The sequence below is a fragment of the Lepisosteus oculatus genome, chromosome 19 (assembly GCF_040954835.1).
Source record: "Lepisosteus oculatus isolate fLepOcu1 chromosome 19, fLepOcu1.hap2, whole genome shotgun sequence".
NCBI lineage: Eukaryota > Metazoa > Chordata > Actinopteri > Semionotiformes > Lepisosteidae > Lepisosteus > Lepisosteus oculatus.
This window is the reverse complement of record NC_090714.1, coordinates 7470699-7496977: the sequence shown is the minus strand read 5'-3', so window position 1 is coordinate 7496977 and position 26279 is coordinate 7470699. Positions and strand designations below refer to the sequence as shown.

The 26279-nt window shown below is 42.9% G+C and overlaps 1 protein-coding gene across 4 annotated transcripts in view; it reads left to right on the top strand.

Annotated features, from left to right (window-relative positions):
• LOC102684869 (BTB/POZ domain-containing protein KCTD5) overlaps positions 1–24391 on the top strand; it is a 47748-nt gene extending 23357 nt beyond the window's left edge. Inside the window, exons 2-7 of one of the 4 annotated variants that reach the window (XM_015360036.2) lie at positions 2807–2915; positions 3403–3494; positions 5823–5918; positions 8676–8792; positions 16285–16410; positions 21307–24391. In XM_015360036.2, coding sequence (XP_015215522.1) covers positions 2807–2915; positions 3403–3494; positions 5823–5918; positions 8676–8792; positions 16285–16410; positions 21307–21336 — 570 coding nt within the window. In that variant the 3' untranslated portion in view covers positions 21337–24391. Of the gene's footprint in view, positions 1–2806; positions 2916–3402; positions 3495–5822; positions 5919–8675; positions 8793–16284; positions 16411–17796; positions 18423–21306 lie in introns of those variants that run through there. The other 3 variants (XM_069180989.1, XM_006637067.3, XM_069180990.1) reach the window with 3 other exon arrangements.
• The last annotated feature ends 1888 nt before the right edge of the window (positions 24392–26279 follow it).

Genomic DNA, 26279 nt, shown 5'->3' with positions numbered 1-26279 from the left:
AGGTAATGTTGATTGTGAGCGAGGACTCACATGTTCAATGGCTTCCATGGCCTCACCAATCCTTGGATTTCAATCCCACATGCTTCCCACATTACTGCCCCAACTGAAGGAGATCCTGCTGGGAGCTAGGAAGGGCTTGAGCTTAGCACAATTCCAAAAGCTGGTGAAATGCACCTTGAGGACCCAACATGTTGTCCGGCAGGGATTCCTAATATTTTAAAGATGTTTGGTCTAATATTTTTGTTCTACCAAAACTGCAAAGGGGGAACAAAACCATTTTTTTTTCCAGTTTGAAGTATCTTTTATTCATCTTTTACACATGCCTTGCAGTTTTTCAAAACCATTCTTTCCAACTCCTCCTTCAGCTCAGAGCAGACATCCGGCTTTAAAGGGCACCACCCTGCCAAGTGTAACCACCTTCCCATTGATGCCCAGGACTGGGGCTGCCCAGCCGATTGGGCGCTGCTGCAGTCTGGGGTCATGGAGCGGCTTGCCCACACCTTTCTCTGTTGTAAGAGCTGTGCAGCCATCTGTGATGAAGTTGTCAGCTGTTCACTGTGGTTGATGGGGATCTTTGGGCTACTTTCAACCTATGCTCATTAAATCATGTCCATCTTATTTGTTTGATACCACATACGGGTACGATAAGGAGCGTGATCATCTGAAGAACATCTAGCTGCTTTTCAGTTATAAATGGATCACTAGTTTGTGATTCTGCCAGAGCTCTACTACATATGTTGACATTGATTTTTATTATTCATAATTAATTATTTTAAAAAATAATTATTACATTAGCACACGATTCTACAGTCAGTATCATGAGAAGCGATAAATTGTTTTCTGAATTGTACACTTTGACAGTTTTTGGGCTGGAGTTTATATCATCATATATGTCACATCACTATGGATTCTTTGCTTGCTTCTCCATTGTACTCTGTTCCAGACAAAGCACGGCTCAAGTGGTTGTTCATATGTTCAAATCACCAGCCTTTAAAGGGGGAACTGCAGTCCCAATTTTTCAGACCAGTTATTAAATCTCGGTAACAAAATACAGTCATTGATGTAGGAAAAAAAAGACAAATTTCAAATTCAAAACAAAGTTGTGAACTTTGTGAAAGTATTGTAAGTCACCATGTTGACGCAATTCGCATTCGAGTTCCCATAAATTGCCATGGATGCGGCCCTTCCTGCTCACTAGTCTCTATAATAAATTGTGTAATGGGGTGTATGAGAGTATAAATACTGCACTACGCAGCAGACATTTTACTGCAGAAATGTTCCAGCCAGCAGCCATATCACCCTGCACCTCACACCTGGCAGCCCACTGAAGCTCAGCAGGTGTGAGCCTGGTCAGTACCTGGATGGGAGACCTCCTGGGAAAAACAGGTTGCTGCAGGAAGAGGTGTTAGTGGGGACAGCAGGGGGCGTTCACCCTGTGGACCTTGTGGGTCCTAATGCCCCAGAATAGTGACAGGGACACTATACTGTAAACAGGCGCCGTCCTTCGGATGAGATGTAAAACCGAGGTCCTGACTCTCTGTGGTCATTAAAAATCCCAGGGCGTTTCTCGAAAAGAGAGGGGGTGTAACCCCAGCATCCTGGCCAAATTGCCCATTGCCCCTTATCAGTCATGGCCTTCTAATAATCCCCATCTATGAATTGGCTATATTACTCTGCTCTCCTCCCCACTAATAGCTGATGTGTGGTGTACTGGCTGCCGTTGCATCATCCAGATGGGGCTACACATTGGTGGTGGTGGAGGGGAGTCCCCATTACCTGTAAAGTGCTATATAAGTGTAAGCAATTATTATTATTATGTGATCTGCGTGGAAAGTTAACAAGTAAGTAGTATTTGTTGGCAAAACCATCTCAAAGTCGAGAGCAGTATTTCTATTGGATTAAAAGACATGTATTCACAAGCCTGCTTGTTTACAATGTCGCATGGTCGCACATGTCACTGGAGGTTTTGTTGCATTGTTCTGAATCCCAGAACATGGCGCTGCGCATACCTGTGATGTATTACAAGTTGTGTACATTTTACTGATATTGCGGTTTGAAACGCACTTGTCAGTGCTGATTCTTTCTAGCCTCCAAATAAGAAAATAGCATTGCAGATGCCCTTTAAGTGCAATAAAATATCTAGCATTTTTCTGGCACAAGGCTCTGCTCATGCCTCTATCCAAGATGACTTGCTATTGGGGTGGGTGATGTAACTTAAACTAGCAAAGAATTATGGTCTACCACAAAGGAAACGCTTTAGTATCTTCGTTTTTTAAAGCTGAAACAGCATTGTAATGCAGTTAAAATACATTTGTATTAGATTTTAGCTAAGTTAAATATTTTATCTCAATGATGAAGAACGTAAGGGATTCTGAGCAGTAGTGCATTTTGAATTAAGTTGGTCTTGAAGGGGATGTGTATCAGAGTTTACCGGAGTTTTTTTTTCTGTGAGGTGTTTTTTTTTCTCCCCACTCACGCAGCTCTTACAGTTATGACAGCCAGGTAAAATGTGCTCCTTCAGGCATTCGGGCTATTTTTGCACAGCCAGGCAGATATTTAATTGTAGCTTTAAAATCGAATATAATGGCCCTAAATGACGGGTACAGTGGTGCCACTCCTCTGTTCTATTGTGTGCTGGGAAAACTGAAATTGTCTGCGTGCTTCAGGAAAGAACCTGAGATAGAATAACAAGTCTGACACACCCTGCTATTAGGATTGTACCCTCCTGGAGGGCCATATCGTTTTCACAGCAGAACAGTTGTCTGAGGGTGACCTTTTCTCTCTCATTGTTCCCTTCTGTCCTCAGGATGAAACTGGTGCCTATTTAATTGACCGAGACCCCACCTACTTTGGCCCTGTGCTGAACTACCTGAGGCATGGCAAACTGGTCCTCAACAAAGACCTGGCAGAGGAAGGTAGGTTTTGGAGGAATAGAGGGAGGTACAGTTTGGGTTTTCTTTAAAAAAAAAAAAAAAAGGAAGTTGGTATGTTAGCTCTATTTTAGTTACAATGTAAATACTTTTGGCAAATATTTTAATAAAACAAAACCTTACATCAAAACTTTATTATTTTTTTTATGGGGGGGAGGGATTTCATTTATTTCTACCTGTTTTATTGTCCTGACAGTTCAGCAGGTGAAATTTTCACAGCAGATTCTTCAGATTTTGGTGCTCTTCTTTTTCCAGTATGTGTGATGGAGCATTAGGGAACTAAGATTCATTAACATGAATGACCTGGCATCCTGTGCAAGGCAAAGTGTTCTTTTATGTTTTCTATAAATTATAAATATTCCCTATACTTTATATTGTCCACTGCCATGAATCAAGAATTGTTTTCCCACACTGCAGGTGTTTGAAGTTCCAGACAAGGTGTCTGATTTTGGTGTGCGTGTGTGTTTGATAGGTGTGTTGGAGGAGGCCGAGTTCTATAATATCACATCGCTGATAAAGCTCACGAAGGACAAGATCAGGGAGAGAGACTGCAGGACATCACAGGTGAGCCCACAGAAAGGGGGACTTTCGTTGTGTTTGGCATAATCTCACTGTGTTCTATTGACTGTTCTATCTCACTGTGAGTCGTGGGAAGGCCCCTGAGCTAACATATCTTCCCAGTTGCCAGCTGTCAGGGTTGTTGGTGTGGAACCAAGGAGTTACTCTGACACACTGCAGGATACCAGAAGAGTGTAAGAGAGGTCTGGCCAGACCCATCTTATGATACGAGCCAAACAACCTGTAGAGGAAAACTTTCTACCAAAAGCTTTCATGTGTAAACAGAGGCTAGCATATTAAAATAAGCAGTTTTGAGGCCTGTGCTCCAAGTGGAACATGTGTGGTAGGACATGAGTGTTGCACAAGTCTGGGTGCGGATGGTTTACTAGGCAAGGCGGTTATGTATAACCATTCTGTGCAGTTGTGTTATTGCTTTGCACTAGCTGGTAGTGTATAGGGTGTTAAAGGAAGGTTCAAGTAGAGGTCAAACTCCTTGAGTTTGATTGGAGTTGCAGAATAACAAGCAGCCTTGCAGCAGCTCCCAGACTTTATGGTGTGGTCTGATACGAAGGAGAGTCTGTTCCCTCAGAAGCAGGCGAGAAAGGCCAAAATCGGCATTTCAAGTTGCTCACCCGCCACCTTATTCCATGCTTTTCCCAAAGCTCCTGAACCTGAAGAGAACTAATCCATTCCTCCCGTCAGAATTCATCCTGCAGTGACACTAGCCCTGTGCTATCCCAGGGCACTGAGGGAACTGATCCTCCTGGCTCCCGGCTTTTGATTACTCCAGAACATGCTGCGTTGAAAAGAGAAGAGACGGCCCAAGAAAGCAGCTTACACTTTAAATAGCTCTATAGATTAAATCCTGGCCAAATCTAAGTGCCGGTTACTAAAACTACACCCTCCCCCTTCACTCATTGCTGTTAAAAATGAGCAGACACGGGTGGCATACATTTTGAAGTTGGAAAAGCTGTACTAAAACTCCTGACAATTAACAGACCAGCTGCCTGTAATTGTAGTGGAACCCTCCATTGATCATTTTTACGGACCAGCAGGGGACGGCGAATGCAAGGTACAGTAGTTATCTGCATCTTCAGAGCATGTTTCAAATTTCTGGACCTGGACCAGCAGTATGACTTGCACTCTAGTTCCGTCCCAAAGCCTTCTGGGAGAAGAGGTTGGCGGCCCTGGAGCCTGTAGGAAAGATAGCAGTAAAAACCCTTCTAATTTGTGCAGGGGATATTCTTGTTGGCAATAAAAGCAACATTAGATGGTCTCTGCAGAGCAGTTAGGACAAAATATTTTTTTTTCCGAACTGGGTGTTTGCATAATTCTTAATCAGGCGACAGCTTGCGCTTCTGTTGGTGTGGCAGCTTGCTGCTAAGAGCTTTGCATGGATCGTGGCCATGGTGTCGAAGACAGAAAGCAGGGCAGAATGGAGAAGGTGATGAGAGAGAGGGAAGACAGTTCTGCAGGGGAGCGATGAGGCCAGGTAGCATGAGCAGAGGGAAAGAGAGGTGGAGGTCACGCTGGGGAACACGTGCTCCCGAGTCCTGCGCCTCGCATCAGGAGCTTTCGGCTGCTGTGCTCCCCGAGAGCGGGAACGCACCAAAGCAAAGACCGTGTGGGGATTCCCCAGGGACTTTTTTTAATCCTAATCCCTGGACGACCTCGGCAACAGCCTTGGTGAAACCCGGAGGGATTTCCCAAGGCTATTTTATGTTTTGTTAAAAAAAAAACCCAGCTGCGACTTTTCCCAGCAGGGCCAAAATGTAGCAAACCAATTCCTCTCTGCATTTTCTGTTTCAAGAACCCGATGGAGGGAGGTATGTTTTTCAAGGGTATCATGTCGCATGATCCAGGGGAATTTTAGAGTAAAGTGTCCTTAATGATATAGATTTTTTTACCCCAAAATAAGCACAGTTTATTCATCCTATGCCCTCCAGGAGTCGGTTTGTTAACTTTCATTGATTTTGGTCTCTGCCCAGCTATGTCTGGCTTGATCTGTGACTGTAGACCTTGAAAGACATTGGACGTGTTGCTTCAATCCAAAATCCGTTCTCGGAGGTTCGACATCCATTGGAATTTTCCAATCCTGCATGAAACCTTATTCGCATAGCATTGCCTTTTCTTATTGAATTAATTTTTACTCTGGTGTCTCGGTGGAAAATTAAATTGTATTTGCATTCACTTTCCAGATTTTATTCAATTTTCCTCTGGTGTGAAAAGCACTACAAACGTATTTCAGTTTTTATGAGACGCACAAACTGGGTAGATGTGGCTGTAAGCAGTGATCGCTATAGCAGTAAAGTCATGTGTCTCCTCCTCTCCTAGGTGCCTGTGAAACATGTCTACAGAGTTCTGCAGTGCCAGGAAGAAGAGCTCACACAGATGGTTTCTACGATGTCTGACGGCTGGAAGTTTGAGCAGGTAGCAGTGCTAAACAAACATGTCATTATAAGGTCGGGAAGACCTTTTTGAAAATTATAGCCACTATAATAATAAGTAAGGTTGACCTTACTACTTACTACTTTGTTCCTCCGGTATTGGGTTTTGAAAATGTTGGGAAATACTGCTTTCCTCCATTCCATTCAAGTCCCCTGCTCTTCTTTTAATTATGGTGTATTTGTCTATTGTTTTTGTGACTTGTCAGCTTGCCAGTGATGAAGGCTGGCTGTGTTCTGCAGACAGTGTAAAAGTTTGCAAAGGAAAGGAATCTTATCTCAGCAGCTTGCGGCACAGAAGTGGGAAGAGATGAAGGGCTGCTTCTGCTATTTTGGGCAACAACATCAGCAGCTGCGCAGCTGGCCTTTGTAATCAGATTTTTTTTTTTAATTTAAAACAATCTGGCCGGTTCTGACTGTTTTGGCTTGGTTGCTAAATGAGACATGCTTCACCAGCATTGTACTGTACCTGCAGAAAAGGTGCTTTAGATCGGATCATAATCTGATCTAAAGCTGGTGCTGTGAATGTGAGAGGGCAGCTCCTCTTCCCCAATACCCCAGTGAATGCTCCCAGTTTTTCACAGTCCGGTTGAGATGGGTCTTTTCCTCAGCACTTGTTTCAGGTGAAAGAAACCAGTCTTGATTCCAATTTATTAGCAGTTCTGTATGTACATATAGAGCAAGAGAAAGTGCATTTTCTGCTTAAACCTGGAAGTTTCTAGATGAGATTGTAAATCAACCATTCCTGTGTGCAATACTTCAGCAGAATCCTCTCTTCTGTTATTTTGCACATTTCCTTGCTTCCTTTTTAGCTTTTCCTGCAGGCTGTTTTGTAGGCCCATCTTTCTTCTAAAGAGAGGTTTTTAAATGGAGCTTTTTCATCTGCGATTGACCATACCATAAACAAATTGACTGAAAACGCTTGTTCAAAACTAGCTTCTCTTGTGAGTCGTACTTCTCAAGAATGTGTGTTTCTTTAAATCATTTCTGGTTCGGCCAGCTGCACAACCCCTAATGATGCGGCAGAAAGTATATTTCATATCAGTTAAGCTTCATTTCAGTCTATACAGATTTGGTTCAAATCAAAATGTTGGGCCATCCAAGAGTTCTCAATCTCTAAAGAGGACACCCTGCAATGTGCTGGAAGTTGCTGTACATTTTAGGTTATCGGCCATTTAAAAATATTAATAAAAATATTAAAGATGCCAAGCTATTGGAATTCTTCTTTTAGTAGAATTTGAAAAACTGACTCATGTTAACTGTGAATGGAGTGGAGTCATCTGAGAGAAGCTTTTTTTGGTAAATGTAGTAGTGTACAAGGCAGACACTGTTCTGTTTACTTGAGAAATCCCCTGTTTACACTGCTTGCAGAATGTGTGGTTATCGTGCCCTAAAACAACACTTTGCGTCTGGAGCCTGTCTGATCAGAGTGCTCTCGTCAGCACATTAATGAACACATCCTAGTCTCCTGTGGAGCTGGGACACAGACCTCCTGATCCTGGTCACAGTCCTTGTTGTTTTCTCCTGCTGTGGTTAAAGACTAGCTCACATCATCATTTGTAATGTTCTCTTCTGCTTGGGCTTATCTCACCTGTTGGTCTCACCTAGGTTTTTTTTTCTTGGTTGGTAGAATAACATGGGACACAAACGTTTTATAAAAGGCAAATGAAAACGTAATAATTATAATAATTGCTTACACTTATATAGCGCTTTTCTGGACACTCCACTCAAAGCTCTTACAGGTAATGGGGACTCTCCTCCACCACCACCAGTGTGCACCCCCACCTGGATGATGTGACAGCAGTCATAGGGCACCAGGACACTCCCCACACACCAGCTATCATTGGGGAGGATGACAGAGCGATGAAGCCAGTGTATAGATGGGGATTGTTAGGAGGCCATGATTGGTAAGGGCCAAGGGGAAATTTGGCCAGGACGCTGGGGTTACACCCCTACTCTTTTCGAGAAACGCCCTGGGATTTTTAATGACCAAAGAGAGTCAGGACCTTGGTTTTACATCTCATCCGAAAGGACGCTCCTTTTTTACAGTACAGTGTCCTTATACTGGGGCATTAGGACCCACACAGACCGGAAGGTCACCCCCACCTCCCCCCCCTCTACTGGCCCCACTAACACCTCATCCAGCAGCAACCTTAGTTTTCCCCAGGAGGTCCCCCATCCAGGTACTGACCAGGCTCACACCTGCTTAACTTCACTGGGCTGCCAGTTGTGAGTTGCAGGGTGAATGTTAGGACAAATCTTGTCCTTTTATAGTGTAAGAGATAAAACTGCAAAGCCGAGATCTTTTTTTTTTGCTAATGCTGTGTCCTGCTTTCTCCCCGCCTTCCACCCCCTACCCCCCCATCTCTCTCCCGTCTTGTGCAGTGCAGCTTGTGTCATCCCCACATTGCCTTTTTTTTAAAAATGCAATTTCTTTTTCTGTCTTCCCTTTTGGGGACTAACATGCCTTTTCAATTGGCTCGCTCTTTCAAACTCTATCATGCCTAATCTTTTTTGTAATCTATAGGATGTGCATTTTAGCCAGACATATATTTGACAGGCAAAATGATTTTTTAATCACACACCCCTCCCCCCCCCAATAAAAACAGTCCTGTTTACTTTTCGATTGTCTGTGCAACTTGACTCAGGCGGGGGGGAGGGGCTTGCGGAGGGGGGGGGGGGTTGACTGCTTGTTTATACCCTGCAGAATGAAAACCCTTTGTGCTTTGATTGGTTGTTCCAGCTTGTCAGCATAGGTTCCCCGTATGGCTACGGGCGGGACCCCCAGTCAGAGTTTCTGCTGATTGTGTCGAGGGAGGTGAAGGGAGAGGAGACCGGCGTCCCTGGCGGCAGTGGCGAGGTGTGTGTGCTCGCTCCCCTTGTGCCCCGTGTCACTGCATGGCCTCCCCACCTCCCCCTGCCTCCGTGACTGAGAGGCTGCGCTTGCTCGCTCTCTGCCCGGACCGGGAGCTGTAAACCACGAGGGCTCTCCTGTTTTCTGTCTGTGGTTTCCGTTGTGCCCGAGGTCTCAAACCCCACAGTTAAACTGCTGAAATCAAGACAAGTTGCCTTTTAACTGAGGTGCCTTTGCTCTCCCAGTGCCGGGCTCTTGATGATAAAGCATGTTTTTCCAGGATTGACAACGTGATTGGAAAGAAAGCTTTTCTATATGGGAGCTGCAGCTGCAAAACTGTCTTTTTTGGAATTTGGGACCGTTTTTTGGGTGGCACAGTGGCACAGTTGTTAGCGTTGTTGCACTGCACCTTTGGGCCCTGAGTTCAGATCTGTTCTCGTACTGTTATTTGCAGTGACGTTTACGTGTTCTTCTTGTGTTCTTGTGGGTTTCCTCTGGGTGCTTCTGTTTCCTTCCACAGTCCAAATACATACTTGTAGGTTCATTGGCTTCTGGGTAAATTGGCGCTGGTGTGAGTACTTGTCTGTCTGACCTGTGACGGACTGGAATCCTGTCGAATGTGTACCCCACCTTGTGCCTGCTGCTTGCTGGGATAGGCTCCGGCTCCTCAGTGAACCTCAATTGGATGAAGCAGATAGAAATTGCATGGATGGATAGGCCTGATTTCCCATTTTCTACTCTGCTAATCGGCAAGTGGTGCTGAGGTACTTGGACCCATCGGGATTGGAGTTACTTTTACACTTGGCCTTGTGAAGTTGAGAAGGATGTAAGGATGATTTTGCTAGCAGAGCCTGGGTTTGAGAGAACAGGTAAAAGATGTGTGACTGGCAGCTCTCACTGTCATCAGTCAAACCCAGGGTTCTTGTGTATCAAGAGCTTAAGTGGAACAAAAGGGGAGTGCCCTACTACTGCCTTCTCAGCTCCCTTTTGACACCCATCCCTCATTTGTGGTTTATAGTTTTGTTTCTAATGAGTATGAATATCTCCTTTATCAGTGCAACCTCAGCAAATTGATTTCTTTGTGTCTTACACATCTGTACTTCACCGGCACTTGCCTTTGGTCTAATCAGTGCATCTGGCTGTTGTCCTAATTGGTGAATCAGAAGAGCGATGGTAGATATGTTTTATTTTTATTCATTTTCACCATGATCTACTCCAAATGCACTGCTGCTCAGTGATCAGACAGTAACTGTAAAACCAGGCTGGGGACTAGGATGTTGGTATCTGGCTTGGATTAATGTTGTGCTGCTAAAGTATTATTTAATTGAATTTTGTGGCTTTTTCATGCAACACAAAAAATGTAAAACACTAATACAGAAGGCTATATCTGAAGCAAACATAGAAGGAGTCCACTTTTATTCATCATTAAGAAAAACGTGAGCTGAAAAGGAAGCTTCTTCTCCATGTGATGTTGTATTAAAGCAACTCAGGGATGTGGATAATGATTTTCACCCCCTAGTAGCTAAAACTGGGCTATCAGATCTTTTTTGTACTGTAAGCTACTTTATTAAGATACTAGATACTTGCTTCAAAACAAGAAACTACACAGGTGACCACAGTCGGTCAGGCCATGCAGTTCCTCGAAAACATTGCAGCAATACATTTTTTTATTTGCTGATATTTGCATTTGATAGTTGCCTTTTGCCGAAGTGTAGTGCTATCGGTCCCTCAGCACTGCTTGAGCTGAGTAGTGACAGAGCTGGCTGGGCTCTGGATGTCATGCATGTCATGAGATAATGGATGAGGTAATCTGTGAGCCCCTCCCTGAAGAGAGAGGCGGCAGCAGGCAAGCCTTGATGGGCACTTTGAGTAAAAGGTGAAGGGTTTCTGGTCTTGTTATTGTGTGTAACCAAAATAGATGCTGTCATCTGTGGCAAAGGGAGAATGTGTTGGTCTTTAGCTCTAATTGTCTTCAACTCTGTGTTTTTGTTTTGTGAGGGTAGCTTTTAAGTATTTGAGTAAATGATACTTTTTCCTCCACGCCATTTCCCTGATGTGTGTCTCAGACGCCTCTTCAGGGACAGCTCATTTGAAGACATGAGTCGGTCTGGCTCAGGTGTGGAAATGGAGGCTGACTAGTTTTGGGCACTGGCATTGTTTTTCTGTGGTTGGAGAGAAGTGAAGGACAAAAACAGTTTCATGAAGAGATGTAACATTTGTTTTTGATATTTTGTTTCAGTTTTAAGTTGCTAGTGACTTGAATGGTTTGGGTGAATACAGTGATTTTAGCAGGTTGTGTACAGTAGGAAATTGAGGAGAAAGGGGATGTTTGTACCACAGAGGCGATAGAGACCTAATGAAGTTCTGTAGGCTAAGGTGATGGTCTCCTGTGCCAGACTCGGCTCCTGCATGCCTGCAGTCTAGTCTAGCTGAGCTCTCAGTGATGTGAAGCAGCCTGTAATGGAACTATTCATTGTGTTGATCACGAACTGTTTTTAACTCTTAAAATTGAAGCATTTTTGTAACTGGGCCTTAACTTTAAATCTACAACTTCTCCTGTAGGTACTGTTTGGGTAGTTAGCCGGCAAAGCTCAACTAATATGATGAGCAGCAGGTATCGGAGAACAGAAATAAAGAACCACTAGGTTTAGGAGATCACCAGACTCCTGTTCAACGCTTGTTTTAAAGAGCAAGAGAGTGAAGTCACCACTGTGAGCCCTGAAACTCATCCTAAAAGTAAGCAGATGGTGGTGCCTGTTTTGATGCATTAATAAACAAAATATACTAAATTGCTAAAGAACTCCTGCATCAACATTGTTAAGAATCTTTTTCTTCCACACATTCACTGGTTGAAATCCTTAGTTAGTTGGTCTCTTGTTTCTTCCTCAACCACAGATTTTTTAACCTCCTGCAAAATAAACACCAAATCATCATCCAGAAATAGAACCGCCGCCAAGTCTATCTCCAAGGCTACTGCATTTTCCATCCTCCTCTGAGCTGAGCCAGATTCTTCCACCTCATCTCAGTCTGTCGGGTTTCTCTTGGCGTTTAATTAAATCTCCTTAAGGGCTAAAGGGTCAAGCCCAGCCTTTCTCCCCTTTCTCCAGTGCACGACACTGGCAGGCATCAGAGAAATATAATTTAAGTCACAGTTTTTTTTTTTTTAAACAGTCACTTGTTTACCTCTGGTCTTAAATCTTGTTTCCTAACTGTATTTGAAATAACTTTATTGTGCACAGTTCTACTCAAACTTTCTTCAGGTGCTTTTTCTTCTGTAGCCTGCATTATCTGAAATGGAGTGAATAAGGAAGTTGAAACTACGTGAGACCTGCTCCCCAAAAAACATACTCATTTTCTCATCTTTAGACATCTTGAGAAGAGATTTTAATGAGCCTTTGTTACATTCTTTGTTTTCTAGTTTTAGCTTAATGCTTTCAAGAGCACATCAAATGCTAGAGACTGTTTAGTACATATCAAACATGGATGCTATTTCCCTTCACCAAGACATTGCAAAACTCTGAACATTAAGGGGATAATGGCTTAATAATAATAATTGCTTACATCTATAGTGCTTTTCTGGACACTCCACTCAAAGCGCTTTACAGGTAATGAGGACTCCCTTCCACCACCACCAATGTGCAGCATCCACCTGGATGATGCGACGGCAGCCATAGCGCGCCAGAACGCTCCCCACACACCAGCTCTCAGTGGGGAGGAGAGCAGAGTAATGAAGCCAATTCATAGATGGGGATTATTAGGAGGCCATGATTGGTAAGGGCCAATGGGCAATTTGGCCAGGACGCCAGGGTTACACGCCAGGACGGCGCCTGTTTACAGTATAGTGTCCCTGTCACTATACTGGGGCGTTAGGACCCACGTGGACCGCAGGGTGAGCGCCCCCTGCTGGCCCCACTAACACCTCTTCCAGCAGCAACCTTAGTTTTTCCCAGGAGGTCTCCATGCTCACACCTGCTTAGCTTCAGTGGGTTGCCAGTTGAGAGTTGCAGAGTGATATGGCTGCTGGACAGCTTACTCTGACTGGGCACCATTTACAAGGATTTGATATTTTAATGATACTAGGAAAGTCTTGCCAGGTTAAAACACTTTTTCCCAAGAATGTTCTAGACCAGTTGAGAAATTGAGAGTCAGCTCTGGTTAGCATACGTTCACACTGCTCTATTTCCAACAGTCACACTCATCAGCGCTGCGCAGCACAGCTGGGAAAGATGTGCAAGATGTGAAAGAGTGCGGTTTCTGACTGACTTGTTGAAAGCAACTGAGTATGAAGACACCAGTCATGTTCAGCACAAATGTGGAAACCATTTTGTGTTTATTATGTGTAGTTTTACAATTTTGAAAAGCCTCCTTATGATTTTTTTTACCACAACAGTAGGCTTTGTAAGTTGTCCTGTAAGTACATTAGGCATCGATTGTTGTTGTTGTTCTCATGAATTACACTTGGACACACAGCTTGACTGGATTCCTCTCCCCTCTGTGCTGACCTGTTAATTTGTTAATTGGTTTTGGGAAAAGCAGCCTAATACTTTTAAGTGCAGATTCTGTGCATCGGTATTATACCTGGAGTATTTGAATTCTTTCTGCATTTTTTCTTTCTGAACCTGAAAATGGTTAATTTAAAGAAAAGTGGTGCTATATTTTTACAACCGCAGGTCAGCCTGCTCAGGACCTCTCCATGTGACACTTCTGTAAGCCGCTTACCAGTTTCCAGAAATCTCACGTTGGGCAGGATCCTCCATTATCTAAGTGTGAGCGCTCTGATGCGCTTACCTTGCTGATACAGTTAATCTGTGCCATCCTGGTCACGGCCACAGCCTCCTGCTGTGCTCCGTCTCTGAGCCACACAGCAATCGACAGTCCCTGCTTTGTGTAGTTTGGGCCTCATGATAAAATTGCACTATTGAGTTCTTGGTTCTCATTTAGCCTAAGCAACTTACTGTGACTAATGTAAGGAGAAGGTCTGCACAATGGCATATCCTGGCATTGTAAATAACTGCAAACTGTGACATTGCATAGCTGTGTGGAATTTGCTTGACAAAGCTGTATATTGCAATATATCAAGCAGTATGTGGATATATACTGTATAAAGCGATATATTGACCTTGTAGCAGCAGGGAGAATTTAAGCAGTTCCCTTAGGGTGAGTGTAACATTTTCAGTCTTTGTGTGGATGTTTTTTGATTTGCCCATCTTGCTGCTTTTAGCTGCTGGTAGAAAAACAACCCAGTGATTCCATCAAGCTGTTTCTTTAAGAATTCCATAGCAACATATACAAACTCCCCTGCCCTAGACCCCCACAGCTCTCGACATAAAGGGTTCTCTCCCAAATGCTCCTTGACTTCCATTTGCAAGGTCCTCAAGTGGTGGAATCATCTAAAGGCCCTTTGCTCCAAGCACAGGGTGAGCCCTAGGGCCCAGACATCACTGGTTCAAGCCTGAGCCACATCACTAGCCCACTGTGACCAGGGCACTGTGCAGTGGCACAGTATTGCCCAGTGCCACCAGGGGTAGGGCTGGGCCTCGTCAGCCAGGACTCACTAGGCTATTGGTGAAACACTCACTCCTGTGACTTCTCAGGCAGCTTGCAGTGAGCCTCCTGCAGATCAGTGTGGAGCTGTAGTGTGTCGAGACATGGAGGCTCGATGGGAGGGAGTGGTGTGCTTCTTGAGTCTCCCTGTGCAGTACCAGGGCTTCATGTGAACTGAGATGCAAAGAATGAATTAATAATAACATGAGATGTGCAAAAGATTCATAACCTTTCCACTTGTGTGTCCAGGTCCTTGTCATCGCGCTTGAGGTCCTGTGAGTTGACTGAGTCTGTACTTCATGGAATTTGCGTTACCAGAATGAAAACCTCACAGGTGTCTTTGCACCAGGCTGAAAAGACTCGGTTTCCTTATTCTGTTTTGAGGATGACATTCCCTTCAAGATCAGGAATTAGTCTGGTTGCTCCCTCGTACTGCCTAGAAAGCGGCAGTGTTCCTCTTGTAGTGTGGTGACCAAAACTGAACAGCATTACCATGGATGTCTTATGCATTGTGTAATTTATTAACATGACGTCTGTTGATTTTAAGGGAAGTTAAAACTGATCAGTCGATTTGTATTGCCTTTTAGTTGTTAATCCATTTGTGCATCTGGGTGAGAATATCAGTTTTACAGTGAAATGTTTGAAACTGCCTAGACTCGAGAAGCCAAGCTTGAACTCGCAGGCGTTATGAAAACTGCTGCTTTTCCTCTGGCCGGAGCTGCCTCACTCCTCGTTCCCTTTGCTGCAGAGATGGGAAGAGATTCTCGCACCTGTTGGAACTGATGATCGCTTCACTCAGCCTCAATCCTACCTCCTTCAAGAAAATACCATCCGAAAACATCATTGTCATGCACATTTGTTAACCTGGCATGGTACAGATTTGTGCTTGAGCATTATCTGAAACTTAAATAGCTTATCAATGACTTAACTGCCTTGGGGGGGATTACAGTAGGGTGCTGGAGACTGTTGTGGATTTGTGAGTGTGTTGGTTTTCACTGCCCAGAGAGGCACAGCTGTACTGCGGGGCTGAGGCTGTCTTGAGAAGATGGGAAGCCGACCTGTGGATGTTGATTTTCCCTTGAAAAGTTGAAGGAAAAGGCTTGAAGGCAGATTCCCATTTCCAGGGAACTGGCCTTAAAACTACACCTTCACAGAACTTTCTGTGCACCCTGAATTCTTTACAGCAAAAAAAGGTTCCACTTCTTCCCTAAATACCCACTGTTTCCTCATTGCTGACCGGGAAGTAATTCATTGGACAATTTGTATGTTTATAGTTCCTCAGTGAATTTGACAGGCAAATAGGCTTCTCCTATTGGCTGTCCTGGAGTCCTTTTGTTCACAGCAGCGCTGTGGACTGCAAACCTGTTCCAGGAAAAATGTGCATAGTACAATACAAGCTCCCAATTAGAAAGCCCTGGGTGGTTAGCAGCCTCTGTCATTTTCATTATTGATGCAAGGCAAGCCTGGGCTTGTACCACGGAATTATAAGACACTACTTTCTGCTGCAGTCGCCAGCCCAATGCAGTTCAATTAGAGGGAGCAAAGCTTTTGTGTAGGTAATAAAAACCCTGTGCTTAAGGTTTCAAAACTTTTTTTTTTTCTGCTGTAGTATCCTGCAAGTTGACTGCAATTATCTTGTTCTTCTGTTTTTACTTTGGAGACAGCAGCTGCACAGTAATAGCTGCTTCTCCAGGTTCAGTTCACAAGAGCTTTGATCGTATTTCATCTCTGTACTTCTGTCAAACTTCTCGCTAAAATAGATTTTTAATTTGTCGAGTTGCAAAGGTGTAAATGGAGTTTTTTTATACGTTGTGATCAATATTTTTACTCTAGCTGTTGCCAGGTTAATACCTCCATTTTTTGTTACAAAGTCTCTTTTGATCTTAAAAGTTCCAGGTGTTTTGATAGCTAACTTCCCCCCATCTTTTTTTTTTTTGTTTGCTCTCCTGTCCAGTTGGTCAGTATTGGTTCGTCCTATAACTACGGAAACGAAGACCAGGCTGAGTTCTTGTGTGTCGTCTCCAAGGAGCTGCACAACCAATCTTACGGCACAAGCAGTGAACCCAGTGAAAAAGCCAAGGTGAGTTTTCCTCTGTCCCACTCCTGGTGTTACCCTGAAAGCTTAGGCTACAGAACAGGGCAATGAGACATCTTCATATTAACCGGCAGTACCTCCGATGTGGCTCCCATCTCCCGCTTACCTAGAGAGAAGAGTGGACTTTTTAATTTTTTTTGCTTTTACTCCCATTGGCTGCACAGATTCAGGACAAAATGTTTGTATAAGATGGTCTGGGTTGTGTCCTGAAATGCATCAGCTAAAAAAGGGAGTACCTTTATCCTCTCCACGGTGAGAGAGTTTTCTTGTAGGTTTGACTCCCTTATTTCCTCTCCCAAGTGTGGACTCCCCCATCTCCGATGTCGGGGCTGTTCAAGGTGAGTCTTGGTGTCTTGCTCCGGCGGGGAGAAGTGAAATGTGTGTGAACACGGGCCAAAGAGGTTCTGCGCTTTAGCTTTCGGCACAATCCAGAGCCTCATTTCTCATTTCGTACAGATGAGCAAAAAGAAGGAGTGTTTATGAAAGCAGTGGAGAGGGGCTGCTTATGTCGATTTACTAAAGGCGCAGGACAGGAGGAAAGGGGGATTTGATCTCTCTGCTGAACAGAACTGTCTTTCTTCATCACTTGAAATTCCTTTCCATTTCTATAGAGCCTTCTACATCTCCCTTGATTTGAAACACCATGTAATCAGAAACATAACCCTTATGAAGACAGGATGTTTGTGAGACCTGTGCAGCTGGAGGATTCTTTTCAAAGAGCCTAGTATTTAGAGAGCAGGTCATATTTTACATTACATGGAATTATTGCACTACAAGCAACACTTGTTCTTCATAATTTGACAGCAGATTTAATATTGACATTTTTGTTCCACCTTTGTCTTGCAAATCATAAATTTAAAGATCATACTGGTTAGATTGGTTGGTTAAATTGAGTAAGCCATAGTCCAAACTGAAACCTACAGGTTTATGAGTTATGAGTATTGACTCAACCAGTAAGAGGCTGAGCCCCAGGACACTAGTTTCAATCTGGGACCCGTGACCCAGAAGAGGGATCCTGTGACCATGGTAACTAGCTACAGAGTAAACCAAAACTGGCAATTCAAACTCTGTAACAAAAGTCATAGGTTTATTTAAATTAAAACCGCTCTACAGACTAACGTCAAATCTGTCTGAATAGGACATCTGCTCTGCCAACATGTACAGTATAGATATAAAGACAAGTGCACCTAGTTAATGGGTGTGAATGCGCAATTTGACTGATTAACGTAAGGCCTCTTGCTGTTTATCGCAGGTCTGCCCAGACCATCTTATTGCAGTTTGAGGAAGAACTGCATCACCACTTCACTAGCTTTTTTCAGCCTTCACTTTCTTTCTTTCTTCTTTGCTCCCTGCATGCTGCATGTTCTTCAGAGTGAGGATGAAGAGACGGATTACGATATGAATGACTCTGATTAAATTTGAACTTAAAAGTCATGGTGAGCTGCTGCTAGATCTCCCCTTATAAACCTCCCAGTCATCCCCCTTATAAACACCTCCCCTGACACCAGCGTCAGTACTGACCAAGTTATCATCTAGACCAAGACCCCACCCTTGACACCAGCACCAGTACTGACCCGGTCATCATCTACACCAAGATGCCACCACTGACACCAGCACCAGTACTGACTCGGTTATTATATAGACCAAGATGCCACCACTGACACCAGCACCAGTACTGACCTGGTTATCATATAGACCAAGACGCCACCACTGACACCAGCACAATACTGACCCAGTCATCATCTAGACAAAGATCCCACCCCTGACACCAGCACCAGTACTGACCCTAGACCCTAGTCATCATCTAGACAAAGATCCCACCCCTGACACCAGGACCAGTACTGACCCTAGACCCTAGTCATCATCTAGAAAAAGATCCCACCCCTGACACTAGTACCTATAGTGACCCAGTCATCCCCTAGATTAAGACTGTGCATCTTTCTTTATCATCCAATCCACTGGTATGTTGGGATGATTAGGAAAGAGGTTATAATAATTATATTATTACTATTATACTACAATAAAAATTGGTGTAGAGGTATTTTGGACTCTAGTGGAGGTATTTGCATACATCTAGTAACTCAGAAGCCTTACAGTTTGTAGTTGTATCAGATTATTTAAACTTTATTTTAGCAACTGAAACTGGAAAATGTGTGTAGAGAATGATGGAATCCACCACATGTTTTGGCATCGAGGTGAAATGCCTCACCTTAAAGCAGCTTCACTTTTCTTCATGATGTGATCAGAAGACCAAGGCCATCAATTCAGATCCAGCCTGTAGCCCAAGTGTTTCTTCTTTTGTTCATGGAATCTTTGTCGAGTATTTCTTTCTACATGGGCATTTAGAAAGGTTGTTTTAAGAGGGTCAAATAATGCTCTGTTTCACCTATTAAACCTCTAATAATAGATTGAGTAAAACTATCAGTGTCCCTGTGTGGAGCCCAAATTTACATTTTGTGGACAGTTTTTTTTTTTTGTTTCCTTTTAACTTTGCAACACAAACGTGTGAAGTTGGATTTGAACTTGAGCTTTGAGACCTTTTATTTCAGTTCTTTGACATATTTCTTTATGCACCTGGTGTCCCGTCCAGGGTGTATCCTGCTTTGCGCCCAGTGCTTCCTGGGATAGGCTCCGGTGCCACCATGACCCTGATTTGGATAAGCGGTAAAAAGTGACGTGAAATTGTGAGCAAACCGTTCCGTTCAGACGGTTCTTTACAGTGGCTCTCCAGCATTGTTCTGAGTATGTGCCGTTAATCTAACATCCAGCCATGTTTCTATCCCCATAACAACATAAGGTTAAGAGATCACTGTAGCCGATTCAGTTTAACATAATGCTGACTCACTGGATGTAGGATGTGTTTTCCCCTGACCGGAATGTCTCCAGTCACACAAATGAGAAGAACATCTGTACAGTGAAGCAGTGATGTGTGAGGGCGTGAAGACAGTTGTTTCTCACAGGAGCTGTTGGTTTTCATCGCCGAGTTACGATGGCACACAGACCTGCCAGTTTCTTTGATTGCTAATGGCAGACAAATTCCGTTTGTGGGGAAAAGACCGTTTACAAAACTTGCTGTCATTCATTGATTCCTGCCATCTCTCCATGGAAAATGTGCCCTTTCTATTGGCTCTGATAGGAATGGAGAATGGCTTCAATATGTAATGTTCTCCTGTCAGCAGCTTTCACTTGTCCTTACTGGTCCAAAAACCCTTTCCTTGAGCACCTGTTTCAGTTTGGGTTTGGCAAACGAACAACAGATTCCTCAACATGGGACCATGAGAATTAATTAGTTCTTGGGTTTTGGACTCCACTTGGGGAGCCTCCAAGTCTCATGAGTTTGTTTCAAACAAAAAGGCCTAGCCGCTCTCATGGAGCAATTAATTGCTGACAGTTGACAAGTTTATAATATTGTCAACCAGATAAAATATTTAAAATGGGCATATTGCAACAATGTAAGGTTGCAATTAAATGATTATTACACATATAATGGTTTGATTTAGATTTTCATTTGTAGGTGTCGTAGCATGTCCATTGCATTTTGTGTCCTTTCACTGGCAGTAGAGGAATGATGTACACAGCTGGCCTTGACCTTAGAAATACTCAGGCCCAGATACGTCTGTATTTAACAGGAAACCTTGTGGTGGAAATCTAACGAAGTTCTCAACTTCAAATAATTAGCAGCATATTGTCCAAGGTGAATGTGTAAATGCTTGGAGAATCGTTAGATCCCCATCAGATAGCACTTTGATCCATTCAAGGGTTTTTACCAGTGCAGGGATCCTGAATACGCCAGTGCCAGATGCCATGTCAATTTTTCCACAAAGCACAATCTGAACAAGAGACGGCACACAGCAAGTGAACTGGATGAACAAGAGACGGCACACAGCAAGTGAAGAACTGGATGAACAAGAGACGGCACACAGCAAGTGAAGAACTGGATGAACAAGAGACGGCACACAGCAAGTGAAGAACACAGTGAAGTGTTCTCTAGCATTTGCTGTTGACAGGTGTGGTTCTCAGCCCTCGTCCTGTGGGATCCTCTCTGTTCTGTTCGTTGTTCCAGCTGAGCCCCTGTTAGGCTAATTGATTTCTAGTTGATTGATCGTTCCAGTTTCTTTACTCTCCAGCGAACGGGGAGCAGATTTCTGGTTTCACTTAAGTAACAAGACATTATAATTTGATAACTGTTGATCAGCATGTAAATTGTTCACCAGTCAGGACTTGTTATGGAATGCAACTTTCATTCCAGGCGATCTCAAAATTTACCTTACTAAACACATAACTTGACAAAGTGGTCACCTGCTCTCTGGCAGTCTACAAAACCTGCTGGACTGTGACCTTCCAGGACCAGAACCTACCTCCTCGAGGCTGACCTTATTGATGTCCAGGAGGGTTAAGTTCAAGGCTGGCCTTGGGTTTCTGCTCCTGTGGTTTTGAGAAAGCTGCAGTCTTGTCCTTATTTAGTTAGACATTCCTGGGAAAGAGGCTGGAAGGAAAATTAAGCTTGAATTGCAGCAAAATGTTGCATCATTGGAGATTCATGGGACCCCAAAGCCAAAACGATAGTATTGCATTCAGTTGTTTGCTCCTTTGCAGCTCAGCACCAGCTTGTGTGTTTTTATTTAATCCCTTATTGAAGCAGATATGTCAGTTTTAAACCACATCCAAAGCCATATTCTGTGTATTACCGAGAGGCTGTGTCTCATATTCTCTCTTACATGTGGAAAAACTCTTTTAACACAATGCCTGTGCAGCAATTCACTTCCATGCTGTAGGAGAACTCCCAGGCCACAGCTACTGGCTATGTGTGAGGAGATGTTGATAAAATAACACAAAGCTGTGTGAGTCTTATTTTTTGGTTCGTTTTGTTCTGTCTTGCAGATTCTTCAGGAGAGAGGATCGAGAATGTGAAGAGACAGTATTGAACCCTAAACTATTGTACTCAGCTGCGTTCCAAGCAGAAAGACAGACACATCGCCGCTGACGAAGAGTACCTGACAAACAAGGGAGCGCAAACAGGAGAGACTGCTTGCGGCCTACATGCTTTTTTTTGTCATTTTATAAAAATTATGTGTATAGCGAGTCAGTTTGGCGACTCGTTGCCTATATAAGTAAACTGGACTGCATTTTTAAAAGTAAAGGGGGAGAATAATGACTGAAGTTATCACTTTGTTTCTTGAAGCTTGTACCGCTTGGCGATGTGCATGTCGAAGTTCGCAAAACTAAGAAAAAGACGGTCCTGCAGTCACTCTTGGCCCAGTGTTTTACTCAGGTGTTTCCCCACTTTCTTAGGCTTTTTTTTAACCCCGTTACTTCTGAGAGGTCTTGTAAGGGATTTTTGTAATGTGTACATAGATATATATTTATAATGTCAGACCTGAAGCTCAAAATAAAAAGTGGTTTTAATTTTCTTGGGAAGAGACAGTTTGGGTTTAAGATTTTTCAGGCAGTAAAAAAAGTATTACATATCAGAATGCACCCCCCTTTGAGGGAGACCAACTGTCTCCTTTTTCAATTTAACTTAAAAAAAAAAACAGATGCTTCGATAAAGTGTGATTTTGTTTCATAGATTAAAAACCTCAAATGGAATCGGTGCATTTCCAATAAATGACAATTTGAAAAGCAGCTGTGTTCAAGGTTTAAAGAACATTCTGAAGATATTTCAGACCTATGTGAGCTTCAGAAGAGAAACATCGTGAAGAAATGCAGATCTTGGCTTCCTGAATTTGAAGTTGATTTTTTTTTTTTTAACAGTAGCTTGGTTTTTTGAGAGCTATGCTGGTTGAAGAGTTAGGGTTGAGTGTTTTGATTGAAATGTAGGTCATGTTGTTCTTTGAATTATCATTTTTTAGAACTTAAATAGTTTAATAAACACTTGCCGGGCCGGAAAACCAAGGATTTTATATGTGTATCTATTTCAACTTAACATCTATCTCCTGTTTTATTAGCAAGAACAAAACAGTGGGGCTAAACCTTGTCTTTCTTCCGATGGCGATAACAAGGGATGTCCTTTGGGACGGGCGTTCTAGATACGCTAGACTTTTTTTGGGTTTGTTCGCTTTACACAATGGCCTCTGTAGTGTTTAAAGTTCCTGATTGATGGTGGGTCTGTTTTGCCTACTGTGTCCGATTTTGGCATTTGATTCTTAACCCATCTGGAAAGGTAGAGCTGACCTGAAGTACAGAGTTAACAAATGGTGACTGTTAAAGACTGTTTTAGCTGTAAAACTGAGTGCTTTAAACAACAGACTGTAAAAGCTGAATTTGCTTTGTTACACACAATCACACATCCTCTGAAACAAGTGTGTCAGTATATACTGGGCGCACACACACTCCTCTGAACACATCAGCGTAAAGCAAAAAAAATAGCGCAAGCCTTGCTGTATATTTTTTTTTAATTGTTATTATACAGCTTGGCACATGACTTGAGCACAGTTTGTAAATATGCAAGTTTAAGCACTGAACTAAAATATTTTATTAGTTCTTTTCTGCTCTGGCCTAATCTATACGAGTAAAACTGCTGTATAATAAAAGTAGATTTATTAATATGAGAATTCAGTTGAGGAGCTTTTTATACGTCTAAATGTTTAATTCTTATGACCAAATCCACTTTAGATGCTCTAGTATATAAACTAGACATTGAATACTGGTCAGGGAAAATAGCAGGAGTAATACTTTTGGCAGCACTTAATTTTCCAGAAGTAAGAAGTTTCACAATTTCTGTTTTGGATATGTGTAGAATGAGGTTGATGTGATGCCTGGAACTAGTGTGTGTGTGCGCATGCTGTTTTTTTACATCTAAAAAAGGGCTTTTAATTGTGGAGTGCAAGTTCTAATCTGTAAAAAGATTCAGTGACAACACAGCTGGCCTGTCTGCCCAAGAGGTCAGTGATGTTTACATTGCGGTCACGTTTTGAAGCCTTCCAGTAACCTTGTACATCCTTCCTTCTACCTTTAGTGTAGTTGCTGATTTGTATTTAACCTAGCCAATTGGCACCCTAGGTCTCCTGAAGCCAGTGGGCTTTGATCGCAGCTTGTAAATAACAAATTCTGTGTTCTTCATCTGCGTAGTTACACGTCCTGATAGCAATTTTCTCCCCCCTTCCTGAGACTTACTCTTCAAAAGGGTTTTTTTTAGTAAGTTAGGAAGAAGGGGGTTTAGTGTGGGGGGTTTAGACACATTCAGTGGCTTATAAAGTCGCAAAAGGGGTATCATTTGTGAAGATGGCTTTCGTGGTATCAGTGCATTTTAATTCAGCAGGGAAATTATACTAAACCTGGATCCAGTTAACACGTAGATTAGATGCTCCGTTCTTAATGATGCTTTTTGGAAATCCAACAGGATCTGCTCTCTCCCTCAATCACAGATACCTCCGAACCCCTGGCTTGCCACGCTGTCAGTCGTAATGTCTCTAGTGCTACCTCAAGGGACTTTCCTGCTACCCCACGTCCTGTCAGATCAACTGGACGTTGTTAGATTTTAGGAATTTTAGTACAACATGGTGAATCTTCTGTTTGGCCTGTATGTTGCCTAATGTAGCAAAAAAATATTATGGAAACAATCTACAGTATATACTGTTTGAAGAAGTTCATTTCTCTCAAAGGCTGCTGTAGGTTAACATTCAAGCTATTTAGAAATGTGTTTACTTGTTAAAAGACTTGACATAGTGAATATCATCTTTTAATCTGTTTAAGTTACATTTTTTTTTTTTTTTTAAAGAATAAGCCCTAGTAGAACAACTTTTTTTGCACCGGTTTGTCATGTCACTACTGTTTTGAGTCTATTCTCTTATTATTTTTTTGTATTTGTTAATATATATTATATAGGTTTATATAATATATATATATAATAACATTGGGGAACGGGCTAGAAGGGCTGACCGGTCTCCCCTTGTTTGTAACCTTTCTTATGATATGCCTGGGCGTTGTGCCCCTAATAAACGTGGTCTGTGACCTACCCAGTTAACAGTTCTGTATCATTTGTTCTTTTTTGAATCTTTTACTGCAGATTTTTATTTTTTGTGGAGGGTCAAAGAATACCAAGATGCTGGGCTACCAGTATTGTTGAAAGTATGCACTCAAAGGGGCAAAACTGACCTTTCTCCGAGCACGTAAACGCATTTTGCTGGGGTTTTTTATCATCACTGTCCGGTGTGGTTTTGTGTCCCTTGTTTTTCTAACTTCCTAAATGACTGCGTTATCAGTACTAAAAGCTGGGCTTCTTCACTTGTGACCGACTCGACAGGCGACAACCACGTCAACAGGTTTGTGCTTTTGATTATAGAATGGAGGTCGATTACCCCACATTGGAACCTTGATTAAAAGCACAAAGATGTGCTGCCCTGTTTCAACCTATATTTGTGTTTCTGGTGTTCTGGTATGTGTATGTTTAGGATACGGTGCAGAAAACCATCTGCACCCTCCTATTCAAAGGGACAGGAAACCACTGACTAACTCCAGCCACACTTTACTGCCACTTGACAAGCAGCAGCTGTTTTCAACTGGGCACATTTGGTATTTTTGACCACAGATGGGCTCATCGTTACAAATATCACACAGTAGCTCATGACTATGCGTCTGCTGTGGCAACATAACTCTGCATGGAAGAAAGCTAAAGTAGTAGTATCGCATTCTGGCAGGGGAGGTGGTTGTGGTTATTAAGAGGGTAGGTCGAGTTGGCAACTTGTCAGCATGGACAGCGAGAAAAGAGGATCCTGACATCTGTGGAACTTGAATCTGGACTGTTTTGAGTTCTAGTGCAGCATTGGGAGGGATTTAATCATGCTTTGTTGGAATATGTCTTCTCTGATGCTCATCCTACACTGAGAAACTGATACCTCAGTGAGCAGGCAGCCATATGCATGTTACTTGAAGCTGGGAGATGTGCGTCAGTGTCTTGTTTTGTGTCACTGACTTAACTGCTGTGTCCACACTGTCGACACTGTCACAGTTACCATCCCTCACCGGTTGAGTCAGCCCAACCTGGGTCAGACTGGTTAATGCGCATTACAGTATCCCTTGAAAAGAGTGAAAATGCATGCGGTGTAAGAGTTGGGATTTAACTGCAGGGGGTGCAGAGCCTGTAAAGTGACATTCTACTGCCTCTCCCTACAGCATGTCCAGTCAGGTCTCCCTTACAACAGGACTAAAGAATGCAAAGCTGGGCAATGGCAGAAAATCAGCCTTCCACAGTCTCTTTATTTAGCTGTCAAGTGTTTGTTTGGGAGGTTGATTTTCAGTCCTAGTACTCCACTCGTGTAATCTTGGCTTGAACCCAGGAAAGAAAAGCTCTTTATTCCGGTTAAGTATACTCTCTGATTTAGCGAAGATGGATGTTTGCAGATGTTCATTAACAGAGTTTTCTTATGTAATATCTGATTAAGAGGATATCCTTTTATGAACTGTTCATTTAGGTACAATCTTAATCACCGTGGTAATAAGTAATAGGTGGTTGTTTTGGTGTGAGCAACATTCGAGAGGTTCTGGACTTTCACTTTGCAAAATGTGTTGCATTTTCATCCGTGTGCCTGAATGCATAAAGTTTGTGATGCTTAATAACTCTATTCTCGACTCTTATTTAGCATCTTCAGGAGCCACCTGTGAATAAGTGCCCTCTTCACTATCTTGCATATCCTGGAGAACATACCTATCTGTAAGAGTAGTGACTGGGCAAGTCTTGAATACTTTGTAAGGGCTCCACCTAGTGTCCAACCCTAGGTAGTGGAATTGACCAAAAATAGTCCAATGAGCCATTAAAGCATTTCTTGAGGCATTTGGACAACTTTTTCACATGTAGAGTTTGCTTTTCAAGATATCTGTGGGAGAAAATGCCCTTCTTATAGATTAATATTTCA